Source organism: Tetrao urogallus, assembly GCF_951394365.1.
Source record: "Tetrao urogallus genome assembly, chromosome: 14".
Taxonomy (NCBI): domain Eukaryota; kingdom Metazoa; phylum Chordata; class Aves; order Galliformes; family Phasianidae; genus Tetrao; species Tetrao urogallus.
In genome coordinates, this window is record NC_136827.1 from 9,531,332 (window position 1) to 9,545,528 (window position 14,197).

Sequence of the window (14,197 nt, forward strand, 5' to 3'; positions counted from 1 at the left end):
AAACTTCTTCTCAGAGTGACCAGGTATTGGCACAGGCTGCTGAGGGAGGTGGGGAGTCACCATTCCTGGAGGTGTTCAAGAAATAGATGTGGCAGTGAGGGACATGGTCAGTGGGCATGGTGGGGAGTGCTGGGGATGTCCTGGATGATCCCAGAGGTCTTTTCTACCATAATGATCCAATGATCTGCGATAGAATATGGCATGCTATTCAGAGTTGTCTGGTGCTGTCTTATTTTGCCCCACGTTGTGTTGTCACGTTGTTCTTCACTCACATTTCTGCATGCCTCTCCATATTCTGGCATGCTCCTGTGCTTGTCAGCTGATGCTGCTGCATACCTGGTCCCTAAAGGATGATCAAAAATCTTGTCCAGCACAGCTGAAGCAGCTGGGACATCCCATGGGATGGTGCTAAAGCAGGAGGGACCCGCACCTCCTCTTGCTCCATACTCCATCCATCAGCCTGCCTGGCTGAGAGCCTTGCTGCCAGCAGTGCTTCAGGCTGTGGACAATTCCAAGGGAGACATTTTTGGAATAACCACATCACAGAGGAAGTGGCCCCTAATCCTCTTGAAATTCTGGTTTATCCCTTTAAACGTAGTGCTGTGCCCCTTCTAAATGCAGGATGGCTTTTCACGTTCTTCCTCTTGCTTGCCATAACTGTGCATGTTTTCATCTAGATAAAGGGGAAAATTTGGTATGCATCAATTTAGATTGGCACAATATAGCATGAGTAAGCTGAAGTTAGGTTCAGATACCATAAATGGAGCCAAAATCTTCAACTGGCTTTGCAAGTAATTCTCCGCTAGAGTTTATATAAGGGCTTATTACAATTTATGTTATCAAAAAGTGTTGTGTTGCTCATCTGTTGGACCATTTTTCCCTGGTAATAGTTTATTCTTTGGCAGCTGAGACTGTTGGAAAATAGGGTGGAGGTTTTTGATATACTGACATGGACTCACAGAAATCTCTAGTTCAGAAACAGACTTTGAATTTAGGAGACTGTACTGACATGCCTTCCAGTCTGGGGTTTGGATTTCCTGCATAACATTAATGCACAGTAAGTCAGCAGAGCAGAAGAAATGCTTTATATATATGGTTCACCCAGTCCCATATTGTGCTCCTGATAGTAAAACACAGCGCAACGCTTTCACACGCACCTCCCATCAAGTGAGTGCTAAAAACAGTTCCCAGAAATGTGGCTGGGTTCTTCTGGCAAACCTCTGATAACAGTCAGCTTGGTGCCAAGGCCGGTTCCTAACACCATCCCAAGAGCCAGCTGCTGAACACACTCCAGCTCCTTGCTCTGCACCTTCAGAGCCGTCATCACACATCCTTTCCCACCCGCTGTACAACTGCCTTTCTCAGGGAGTAGAAATATCTTGATACGTTCCATGCTTGCTGTTTGTGATACAGGGCTGCAGAAGACCTAGTCCTGCAGTGCCACTTACTGGATAGCTGTGTTAATAACTGCAGTGCACAGCAGCTCTGTTTTTGTCATTTGATTCCCAGCGCCAATTTGAAATGGCAAAATACATAAAATTATTAGTGTCCAATGTAAATATTATGAATGCGGTGAAGCTTGAAGAGAGAGAATACAGTAAAGCTCATTTCTTAGATGAGGCAGCAGCTATACAAAAACAGAAGAGTTCCTGCTCTAATTTGCATAGGGAAAGGTTTGCTCTGCAGCAGTCTAGAAATTCTTTCAGGTGAAACACGAAGAGGGTTAAATTCATACATAGTTCAACAAAGACAAAGGACTGAGGTACACCTGAAGGTTTGCAGGAGTCTTCTGGAAATAAGACGACTGAAAGGAACACTTCAACAGGAACTAAGGTAGCACTGACTTCATGCATCCATTTCAGTCTCCAGAGATATGCTCCCTTAAGTACTATCAATACTTACCCTGTAATTTAACCCCAGTCCATATGAAAACGTGTAAGAAGACACATGCTTGAGTTTACTGACCAAATTATGTGGATTTAGTCTATACGACTGTCTGTGTGAGGGTTTTGGGAGGGAACGAGGACTTCAGAAGAACAAAGCTGTATTACCCAGCTGCAGACCAATATGCTGCATCCCACATCGTGGGGTCCTCCCCTCCCAGTCCTCTAAGGTAGAGCTGGCTGGGAGCCACCACAGCCTCTTCCAGCCTGTCTTATTTTACTTCAAAGAGTCTATGAGCATGGAGTGTCTGTTTTTTGGCCTCTGCATGTTGGTGAGCTATTCTGGCACACCAACAAGGTAACCTAGCACGGTTTGCAGAATATTCATGGGATGTAACACAGCTCCATCACTGCACGCTTTTCCCATTCCCAAAAGACTCAATGTGAGATAGGGGATGACACCAGCTCACATGTCGCTGACTTATCAAATTATCATAACACTATCAAACTGAGACTCTAATGAGCTTTAATTGATTTGTGAAATGAGCTAGCAATCCATTTTGTGCATCTATCACCGTGTTCATCTAGAAGCTGGGATGTAGAAGGAATGGAAACAGCCTAATTGAGTATCCCTAGCCTTTTTCTTAAATCTCAAATGACGGCACATCTCATAACCATCAGAGAAGCTATCAGATGGTACAAAGAGAAAACGAGGAGTGACCATAATAACCAAAAAGAATGAGACGCTCTGTGATCCATTCCTCAGCCTTTTATTTATTTAAATCCACATTCATTTGACATTTTTAAGGCACCACATGCAAGAAAGTTTTCATCAGCTGGAAGAAATTTCATAGTAATACAGTTTCTTTTTTCTTTTTTCTTTTTTTTTCCTATTTTTATTTTTTAGGATTAGGATCTGAGGGTGAATTATTTTTCTAAGGGTTCAGTTACTGTGGTTTCCTATGAGCATTTCCCTGCTGCTGGCTGTTTTCTGCAATACTTATTAAAGCTGGAGTAACGAAAATGAGAAAGTCCATAAACATCCATCTTTGTTGTCATGGTTGCCTTTGGGCCAATGGTTCTTTTGCCTCTGAAGTTGTTCCTATTAAACTGACTGATGATCCAATTTGTTCACCAAGAGAGTACTGCCATCTTGCTACAGAGGTGGCCAATAATATTTCAAGAAGAAATAAAAGCTTTTATTCCGTTAATTATGAAAGTAATTTCACAGCCTGAGCTGCCTGAAGAACTTGAGGCCACATTCTGCCACGAGCTGCCAGCAGAGCAGGGCAGGCCTGTCCCATCAGGGAGCTGCGCAAGCCGGACACCTCAATGCCTCAAATAACCCAAAAACACAGAACATGCCAAGATGGAAGGGACCCACAAGGATCATCGAATGCAACCCCTGTCCATACACAGGACCACTCAAAATCCAAACCCTGTGTCTGAGGGCGTTGTCCAAACACTCCCTGATCTCCAGCAGCTCAGAGCCGTGCCCGCTGTCCTAGCAGCCCGTTCCGTGCCCACCGCCCTCCGGTGCAGGACCTTCCCCTCACTCCCACCTGCCCCCCCCGGACGCAGCTCCACGCCGTTCCCTCCAGCCCCGTCGCTGCCATAGAGAGCAGAGCTCGACGCCGCCCTCCGCTCCACGTGAGGTGCCACGAGGAGCTGCAAGCTGCCAAACCTTCCCTTCAGCCTGCGCGCACGTTCTCCCCACAAAGGCAAAGAGCATCCCTGCAGCCCTCCTACTGCACTTGGTTTCCAGTGCAAAGCTGTATAAAGCCCTACACTTTGTTTTACTGCCCAAGATGACTGCTTAGCCGGCCGACCCCCGGCTCTCCGCCCGGACTCGCTGGGCGGAGCGGGGCGGAGCAGAGCGGGGCGGCCGCTCTTCAAGCCGGCCCCGCGCAACGCGAGTCTCTTCCGGGCGGCGGGGCGGCGCGGAGCCGGCAGCGCGCGGGGCGCAGTGAGTAGCGGCAGTGCGGGGCGCGGGGCCGGGCCGCGGGTGGAGGTTGTCGCCCTGCCCGCTCTGCCACCCCCGTCCTCCTCGGGAAGGATCCCAAGCCTGAGTTCGCCCCTCTTTCCTGAAAGAGGATCCTCGGGTTCCACGCCTTCTCAGCACCCCCGAGCTGCCCGCAGAGCCGGGTGCCGTGTCACAGGGCTGGGAGCCGGGGGTTCTCAGTAGGAGTGTTTATTTTGTTGCTATAATGATGAAGCAGGAGGGAGCGACGGCTGGCTTTGTAGCAGTTTAAAATTGGCTGTGCGGTTCCTATCGGAAATATACATATCCAATAGTAACAAACTATGGCAGAAGGTCATGAACGTGTCTGGGTACGGCCTGATAATCCTACCTCAGCTTACCGTAGGGCTGTAGAGACAAGCTCGCAGCAACCGGCAATGACACAAAATCAGACCTTGAGTTAACCCTTCTTAGCTTTTTCTCTCTTAATGACGAGGAGGGGTCGGTGTGTGACACATCGCTGCGGTATCCATCCCGCGGTGTGAGCAGAGATGGCAGATTGCAGGCACGCGCTGCTGCAGCTCGGGCATCTGGAAACGGCTTCGATACAGAATGATGAAATCTCCCACCAAGTGACACGCCAAAGATGGCTGCTGTTTTGAGGAGAGCCCCGGCAGCAGGCGCTACCCTTTTAACGCAGACTGCTGCGTCTGTTGCTAGGCTACAAACAGGATGTACATTTATAAGCAAAAAAGTATCTTGCAGTGTTGCCACGATTTGCCTTCTCCAGCGCTCAATCTGTTCTTGTGATTGCAGAAGGAAGAAGCGTAGTGTAAAGATTTTTTTTATTATTTTTTGTAATCTAAATAGGTATTTACTGGATGGAAAGGCTTTGGGGGAAGGAACGCTTTGCAAGTGTGTTTGTTAGCATTTGGTGCGTGTTGCATCATACTTCTCTCAGTGCTGCTTCTGTCAAACTGCGATAGCAAGCACAGTGCAAATAGAGGCATACCACTGCTTAATGATCCTGGTAAGTCTGAGAGCTGCTGTTTTGCCATCACATAGAAGTGCTTTCCAACTGTCCTGGCTTGATTGACATCCCTGGAGAATGCATTCATTGTGTTCTTTCCTTTGCTAGAACAATTGGAATATGAGTAGTAGCTGGGTTTGCATTTTTGCTGTTTTGCTGTTGCTTTACCAGAGTATTGTAATTTTAAAGTAGAATGGGTCACCTTTTACTGATCAGGAGGAAGTATGTTTCCTGTTTTGTTTTTTTTTCTCCTAAACCAACTAGCCACTGTTCTCATGGCGTTCCTTATGGAAAACAAAAATACTGGGTTTGTTTGGGCAAAAAAGGCCTAAAAAGGGCCAGTATGTTATTGGAGGAATAAAAGTGCCTAAGAGAATCTTTCTGTAGTTTCTATCAAAGCACCATGAGAGGTGCTTCAGGAGAACTGAGCTCTGCAGTAACAAGCAAGTGGCCGTGGTTGCTTTGATTTATAAATGAGGCAGAGGAAGAAGAGAGCTGTTCCTCTCCCCATTTTGTAGCAGTTGGTTCTTTTCTGAGCCTAAGGCTTTTTCCAGCCTACATCTCTTGTTTCCCAGAACAGGACATTTTCACAGCCAGCTGCTGGGGGAGGGACAAAGGACGGAGATCTAGGAGCCTAAAAGTGTCACACCTTGTCTCTCTCTCTCTCTCTCTCTCTCTCTCTCTCTCTCTCCCCCCCCCATGAATCTGCAGGTCAAATGATTTCAGCAGCGCATGGCTCCAACTTTAGAGCTATTCTGTAATAGGATTCTGATACATGGGTACTGCTGATACCTTCTGTTTTTAATCGGTTTTCAGAGAGGGAAAGAAAAGTGATTTTGTTCTCCTTTTTCTGAAAAAAGAACACTTAGCTCCTAGCAGATTTTGTGAATCGTGATGTGACCCAAATGCCTGAAGTGAGGGATCTAAGTAAGTCCTGGTAAAGGGTACCATGAAAGTTCCATCTTTCATTCAGCATTTGTGTTAGCTAGTTTATTCCCTTCTTCTACGAAGGCTACTTTGAGTTCTGTGAGTATCACGTGTCCAATGATGTATAAGTAATGTTATAAATGATTTGGTCTGAGGAGCTGAGATGTGAGATGTTGCAATGTTCATTATCACACCTGCACTGCTTTAGACACAGCCTTCTATTCTCTTGGCCAGCTGTTGTCCTCCCCAGCTCGGTGTTTGCTTGCTTTTTGGATCTGCATGCAAGGGAGGTGAAAGGCCGCTCTCATTTACAGAGTCCACTGAAATAAGGGAAGGTACTGGAGCTGATAATATGGACTCTGGCCCCCATAAAACCAAAAAGGAACAGCAAATTCTGTATAGTGAAGCAGTATCCTATCCAAACTGAGAGCATTTGCCAAAGGATCCCCACTCAAGAAAATCCAGGCCTTTGTATCTGTTCAGGAAAGCCTATTTCTGGGTGAGTTTTCAGGCTAGTATCTCTCAAAACATTCTCTCAGACAATATAACGCTTCTCAGCAATTGCAGGCAGTTCTTATCTTTTAGCCATTGTCAGAATCACCTCCCTGCTCTTCTGAGCGGTGGCAGAAGCTGTCTGCATCACTCAAGGAATGGATATTTTGACGCTAGGGATGCTTCTTGACTCAGAACAGCAAATACAGCTTTCAGAATCATCAGGATACACAGTTGTGTCATCGAGAAATTTCTTTTTTCAGAGCTCTACTTTCAGCTTTAGGTTGGATATTGGAAAAAATCAGTGATGTGTCTGGTGAGGTTTTTTACTTGCAGAATGGATTTTTTTCAAGATTTGGGTTAAAATACAGGATATAAGTAACATAAGGAAAGTAGCAAATCCAGTTTCCTCATTCGAGCACTGCTGCCTGAGTGTGGGTCGCCCAGCTTGAATTCACCCCCTAGTTTGTGAGTCCTTCAAGTGCACTGTTAGAAACAAATAGGGTTCACATTTTATAAAACCTCATCTTTTGCTTTCAACCACGTTTCTTTTCATCCATGTCAAAATGAGCGCTCAGATGTCTGGGTTGCTCCAAACTGTCTCAGGTGGTCCTTGCTACTCTTCTGGCTGTTGCTGCAGTGTGAGAAGCGATCTATGGCAGTCCATGTGCTGTCTGAAATGCAGTTTGAAAATGGAACACTGCAGAGTGGAACTGACAACTCCTGAATCGGCATTTTTAAGAATTGTTGCAACTGCTACTGTTGACCTTTTAAACAAGGTTTAAAGTCTCCTGCTATTGCTGCTGATTCTGCAGCAAATTTAAATGCAGCCTTTGTACTAAAATTGTTGATCAAGCTTTTGTGGGTTTTATGTAATTATTTTTTAAGAGAGGCCAATCTCGCTTCGTTCCAAGCCCTCTTTCCTTCCCATTAATGTCAGTTTACAGTGGGAACTTGCAGGCAGTTACATCTGATCAAAGGACAGCAGGTTTAGGTGTGCTTAGCACTGGGGCATTCTGTTCAAGGTCACTTTCTGATTGGAAAGAGGAGTTGAAAGACACGGTCAAGAAGCGATTCAATTTCAAAGAAAGATGTTTGTAGAGGGTTATTCAGAATACAGAGTTGAAAATTTCTCTGCAGATGAAGGAAAACCTTATTTTTGGCTGTGAATAAATAAAGCTTCAATATTTTGATGAGTTTGTAATCAAAAGAGTCTGTAATCATCTTGCTGGTCCTGCAGCTGAACTCCTGGCAGCACATTCCAGCAAGCCACAGCCATTCCCACGTGGGAAGCTGATGAAGCACGTGATTGGAGTTAGCATTCTGAAAAGATGCCTTGATGTGCACAAATGGCTGCACTGTGAAGCATGGATGGTCGCTGTGTTGGTGCCGGGGAGCTGCAGTGCCAAACTGCAGGAGCACAGCTCTGCCCACAGCAGCTGCAACAATCTGACGCTGCAGCCATTCTACGTGGCACTGGGAAATGGGGAATGCAGTAGCATGAATGTGCCAGACGACTGCTTTATTATTGGATTAATTTGCTAGTATGAGGTGCTGCTAACATTGAGGTTTGCAAGTATATCTGATTCTGTTCAATATTCCCCATTTAGTTGTTTGAAACAGCAGAGATGTTATTTCTTTCTTACTGTACGTTTTCCATGATATTGTGCTTCACTGTGCTATGTTGTCATCTGTGTCACTTATCCACTCATGTGGTGCTGATTCTCCTGTGTTGTGAATGTGACCCCACGGTCCTGTTTAAGTGTGAATTATTTCAGCAATTTAATTAATGCCATCTCTCAAATTCTCTGCTAATGGAGTTGCTTGAGGAAGAGGGGCATTCAGACCAGATTGGGTGATTGTGGTGTTTACCTTTCCACCTCAAACTCTCAGGTGCTGCTAATTCAGTTTTCCTATGTTGCAGGTGTTCTCCCCTGTCACCACTTACCAAATAGAGATAGGTGTGGGAACAATAAATTCAAGTTATTAGTCAACCAAAAAAGAGGTGGCCTGCAGCAGCCCCCTGGCACTCAATAGTGTATGTAAAACAAAGTAAACCTTTTCACTTTCATTCTGGAAGATTTGTGCATTTACTTTCCCCTTCCACAAACTCGTCACTTATCTCATGGTTCACTTGGGTTTATTGTAATTTGATTTAACCTCGGAGCCCTCTACTACTACTTATCACAATTTTATTATGAATACTTGGGTAATTTGAGCTTAAATCTTGAACATGCTTAACTTACATTGAGGACTATTTGACACAAGTGATGGTATTCTAAAAACATTTTGCTGGAAGTCATGTACGTTTCCAATGCAGAACTTCCCTGGCTCTCCTAGACAAGGAGCACTCTAGCGGAGCAGTGACTCAGAGTCCCGAGACCAACAGACCCAGCAACCTTTCTACTTCAATGCAGGTTTTGTGTGTCACCAAACTGTATTTTTCCAGTGTCTGGAACTTGTTATTGCTTCCTTGCTTGGACAGCATCCGCTCCTTTGTGTGTGCACTGTGGTCTGTCCATGCACAGAGTCTTTATGACTTGAAACTCACTTAGAAAAGCATTGTGCCTACTGATAGTATTCAAGTGCAAGTCAGTTGTGTGAATCACGTGATTGAGAAGAAAATGTTGTGTTCCTGAATGGTAGGCACCCAAGGCTTTGATCTCTTTTTGCACAAGAGCAAATCTTTTTCTGGGTGAATGCCAGTGAGACTGGAGTCCATGCGCTCTGCCTTACCTTTGTCAAGACCAGTCCTATCAAAGTCAGTGTTTTTTGTTCCTGTTGTCATCTTTTTAAACAGACACAGTGATTTCAAGCATAAACTTTTGCTGTGGCAAACGCCAAGGATCCTTTGTCAAAGTGTTTTCCTTTTTGCTGCTGCCATGCTAACCCTTGCCATGCAGCCACGTGAAAGTATCTTTTTCCTTGGGATATGCCCACACAGGAGGATGGTGTGTTGATAGCAAGGTCAGATGTGCTCATGTCAGTTTAACTGGGGGTAAGGATAGGACACGGCTGTGGTTCCCTTCTCTGTTCTCTGGAGATCTACCTCCATCAGGGCAGGCTGAGTGACTTGGAGTGAAATTATACTGAATTCATCTCTGTTGTTTAGATTTGGGTTCATGGCAGAAGTTTGGTATGCAATAAAAACAAATCACAGACAACCCAGTAATATATACAAAGCAGTTTTCAGCACTTGCTGATCAGTGTGAAAGGAAAGCAAGGACCTTCTGTTTATGGAGTGCTTTTTTAAGCATTCGTTGGACAGTTTTAAACAGATTGACATAAGCTGTCCTAAGCGGGTTTAATCCTTCCTAATGAAACTGATAACTTAATTATAAGGATATTGAAACAGACTGTCCTGCAAATACTTAGCTGATAGGGAAGTACTCTCAGAATGATTTCCCTGCCCTTTGCAGCTGTCACCATTTTAGTCCAGAAGATGGTCTGGTTTGCTTGTTTTTTGTCATCTGTGTCTCTATTCTGGAAGCTGGATGGGGCCCTGGGCTGCCTGGTCTAGTGCCAGATCTGGAGGTTGGTGGCCCTGCCTATGGCAGGGGGGTTGGAACTTGATGGTCCTTGGGGGCCCTTCCAACTCAAGCCATTCTGTGATCCAATGACATTGGAAAACCCAGTGCTTTACATGATGGGCGTGTGGCATACAGCAAAACAGGCATTTAGGCCTTTATTTCTGTAGAATTCTCTTCTCCTGTGACTAACAGATTTTTCCACTTAATGCAGAAGAAGAGGGATCATAATTACATTTGAGGGATGGACAACTTCTTCAAGTTTCACGAATATTCTCTCCTTTTTTCCCTGTGTGTGTTGTGGTTTTTGGTTTTTTTTTTGTTTTTTTTTGTTTTTTTTTTATGCTGAAGGTGCTCTGCATCCTCAGTTCCTTTCTTCTGATAATTCCTTTTCACATTCTCCACCATACAAGTTTCACCAAATTTACACCAATTCCTCAGGAGCCTTACGGCGTTCCTTAGGTTTGTTGGTTGGAGGTAAAGATCAGTTGTCAGAGTCATTTTGAAGTAAATTTTTAATTTTCTGGGCTTCAAGCCCTCAAAATGCAGAGCTGTGTCAGTTTGGTGCCTGTCATCTGTGGATCTGTTACCATCCTTGATGTGTCATTAGAAGAACTGCTCATGTGTTCATAATGTGGCAAACTGTTGCGTTATGTAATCTTTGTTTCTAAGAACATGGATTTGGAGAAACAGCATTTACTGAAAATATTTGATGTTTGTAATCCTAATTTTTTTTTTGCTTTGCAATGCCAGAGTTGTTAAGTGCATGTTGGTAAATGCTACTGTGCTGCTGCTTCAGGCATCTCTTGAAAAGTTTAATTTCCTTTATGACAACGTGTTCAGCTAACACTAATTCATCGCTCGAGTAAAGCAAATTTCTGTTTAATATCTTGTTAATTAGTACATCTACTTCTTAGTGAGCTGCTGTACTTTGCATTCTACTCATCCTCAGATAATCATAGTCTTACAGGAAAGCATGAAATGTATGAATGTTTTGGGGAGCAAGCCCAAAAATGCAGATGTTTAGATTCTTTTAGTTAGTTAATTTTCTTGTATGAATACCAATCTCATTAAAACTACGATGATGCCTGACATCATCTACTTTCTGTACTCCTTTAAAGCTCAGTTCTGCAAGATGTCTCTCTTTTTTTTTTTTTTTTTTTTTGCTGCAACTAAAGCTGTTTTTCACTGTGGGGTTTTATCAGTTTGAGACATGTTAGGAAATAAGAATTCTGAATTGCAAACGTTCATGTTTTCTTCACAGAGTTTTTGAAGATGTCAGCAGATCTACCGTTAAATATTAATATCAAGGAGCCCCGATGGGATCAAAGCACTTTCATTGGGCGAGCCAGTCACTTCTTCACTGTAACAGACCCCCGGAATATTTTGTTATCTGATGCCCAGCTGGAAAGCGCAAGAAAAATCGTGCATGATTACAGGTATGACAGCCACTTTTAGTGCTGGCCCAAAAAAGTCATAGACTTTTTAGACAGTGATAAGAATATCACCGTTATAGATTTAAAAGGAAGTATTTAAGACCCTGTATTTATTGCACCACTCTTCTGTCTTGTTTCAGAGCTTGAAACGCTGTCAGATTACTAATGAATGGGGGAATTGTCATCTGAGAAAAACTATTTAGCATTTGAAAATGTGGGAGTGTCTAGTTCTGAAAATAGTCAATAGAACAACAGTTTAAAATAGGCTTTCAAATGTATTTTTGGGGCAGTAAATCAATTAGTAAATCAAGCTAAATTTCCAAAGTTTCATGCTTAGTGCTTTTAGCTGTCCATTCCAGCTCAGATCCAGTACTGGCTTGAGTCAACAGAAGTTTGATGCTGGTTGTCAACTCAGCCTACACAACCACTGCTGGGAGTTTTAATTCTTCTTGTTTCACCAATTTATTTAATAGTTGAAGGCAAGCTGACTGTAAGGCTAGATTAAATTAGCTTCCTCTGATGCTAAGTTTTTTCACTGGAAGTTGCAGCATTTTATGTTTATAACAGCTGTGCTTTTTGCTGTTGTCTTGTTTTGTTGGTTTCAATTTGTTCCAAGACAAGGTATTGTAGCACCTGGATTGACTGAAAATGAACTGTGGAGAGCAAAGTATATCTATGATTCAGCCTTTCATCCAGACACTGGTGAAAAGATGGTCTTGATTGGCCGAATGTCAGCTCAGGTACCCATGAACATGACTATCACAGGTTGTATGATGACCTTTTATAGGTAAGTAGTGGCAGTGTAACACATGAAACATTTCCCTACAAATTAGATAAGTGAAAGTCAGTGTTACTGTCAAAAGAGCGTTTCAGAAGATGTATAATAAATATTCTAAAATATAAAATTTTACTTCCTTTTCTCTTTTCTCTCTGTGTTCCCTCATACCCTCACTGACTATTGGTTTCCTCTGGAAGCAGCTGTGATATATGCTCTTGGATGCTTCACCTAATCCATATATCCCACTTTTCCTTCTTATAATGTCTCAGAGATTTATTAGAACAATTAGGGGCACAGTAACTTTTTGAAGACTGAGAAAGTAAACCCTGCCTCTAAAATCCATTTCTCAGTCACTTACAGAGTTTCCAAAGAAAGCGAGTGAGCTGCAGAGGACTAACTCTGGAAAAGTGCTCTAGATCTTGTAGAGTTTCATTCTTTTCCTCTGTATGTTTTTGTAGAGAGGTTTGCTACAATGCTTTTGCTGTTATTATAAACCTTTGTCCCAGGTGAACTGTTATTCATTTCCAATGCCTTTTAAAACAGATTCTTAGAAGTAACTTGCACTTCCATTATTAAGATAGTATCTCCTTGACTGAACTGCTTTATTCAGGTATCCAAGAACTGTATGATTACTGCTTGCAGAGGCTTTTTTTGATTTGCCAACATTTTTCTGCTGTTGACTCAACTCTGTTTTTAACAATATTAATAGTTGTTTCTTTTTTTTTTTTTTTTTTTTCAAGAACGACACCAGCAGTGGTTTTCTGGCAGTGGATTAACCAGTCCTTCAATGCTATAGTAAATTACACAAACAGGAGCGGTGATGCCCCAATTACTGTCAGGTCAGACACTGAACAAATGCTTCTGATATGTTCACAGGTTCTCTCTCGTAGACTGGAGTATGATTGGTCTTTGAGATGGTAGACAAGTTTGTTCATCTGCATTTATCATCAGTTTGGTATTGTGTAGTGGAAATGCTCAGTCATGGCCTGAAGCAGTGATTGAGCACCTGGTGGGAAGGCAGGGTCAACCCAGGGGAGCTCAGGTGCATGCAATGCAGCTGAGTGACCGGAAGGGATGGAGCCAGGATCCACCCTTTCCCAGACCTCATTTAAGGGTTGGCAGTGGAGGTGAGGGCATCTCTTGCTGGAGATCCCTGCCTACCTGAGGTCTTCCAAAGGTAAGCAGCTCATTTCCTTCATTTCTGCATCTGTGGCTGCTGTGTTTGGGCTTGTTCTCACTTGCTGTAGCTGAAGACTTTGTCACCCTGCTATTATCACCCCATTATAGTATTACAGTATGTATAGTCAAGAAGCCTGAGAGTGATGAATGTGACCTTCTTTTTTGCCCTTAAAGATAAAATCTAGGGTCTTAATCAGTTCTGAGGCGCTCTCTCTTGTAGATGTCTGGCAGAAGGCAGTGGATTAGAGGATATATAGACTGGCTGGTTGGGTTGGATTTGGGTGTTTACAGCATAGCTGGTCTACACAGATGGGTTTTGATACTTTTGATTTCAAATGCTATTGTGGGTTTGACCTCAGAAATTAAATACAGAACTAAATCCTTCAAAGTGCTCGTTCAGACATAAGAGAAAATGCCATACGTGAGTGCAGAATCACTGGAGCCTGGTTCACAGTTAAAATGTCGCTTGCTTGTTGTTTTTACTGATAGTGGAAGAAAAAGGGTTAATTTGTGGTTTCGTGTGACCGTTCCATCCTTAGCCCTTTCTGTGTTGCTGCAACAAGATATGCTTTAACTTTCGTAGGTGGAAGGAACTTACTGCATGTGTGAAAGTTGTTTGTTTTTGAAAGTGGCATGGATATAATTGTTACGCATGTACAAACATTGTTATTTTTGTTTTAGCCAGCTGGGAACAGCCTATGTTTCTGCTACCACAGGTGCTGTTGCAACAGCTTTAGGACTTAATGCACTAACAAAGGTATTGCTGATACTTCTCCCATTCTTATTCAGATTTTGGTGTTCTATGAAATGGCTCACTTCCCCTCCTCTGGCTCTGTCATGCTGTGCACAGCTCCATCATAGAGTTGTAATTACCCTTGGCAGCTCCCTTCCTGATTTCCCAATCTTACTTTTGCCCCATATAGATGATGTTATATATATATATTTGTTTTTAATGCCCTATCCTTGCTGTTTTCATTCACAATAT

At 43.3% G+C, this 14,197-nt stretch overlaps 1 protein-coding gene across 1 annotated transcript in view; it reads left to right on the forward strand.

Moving 5' to 3' along the window:
- Positions 1-14,197, forward strand: part of SFXN1 (sideroflexin 1) — a gene marked incomplete at its 3' end in the record, with an annotated part of 35,441 nt that overhangs the window by 11,558 nt on the left and 9,686 nt on the right. Inside the window, exons 2-5 of the mRNA XM_079542347.1 lie at positions 11,084-11,258; positions 11,872-12,042; positions 12,774-12,872; positions 13,894-13,969. Coding sequence (XP_079398473.1) covers positions 11,095-11,258; positions 11,872-12,042; positions 12,774-12,872; positions 13,894-13,969 — 510 coding nt within the window. The 5' untranslated portion in view covers positions 11,084-11,094. The remainder of the gene's footprint in view (positions 1-11,083; positions 11,259-11,871; positions 12,043-12,773; positions 12,873-13,893; positions 13,970-14,197) is intronic.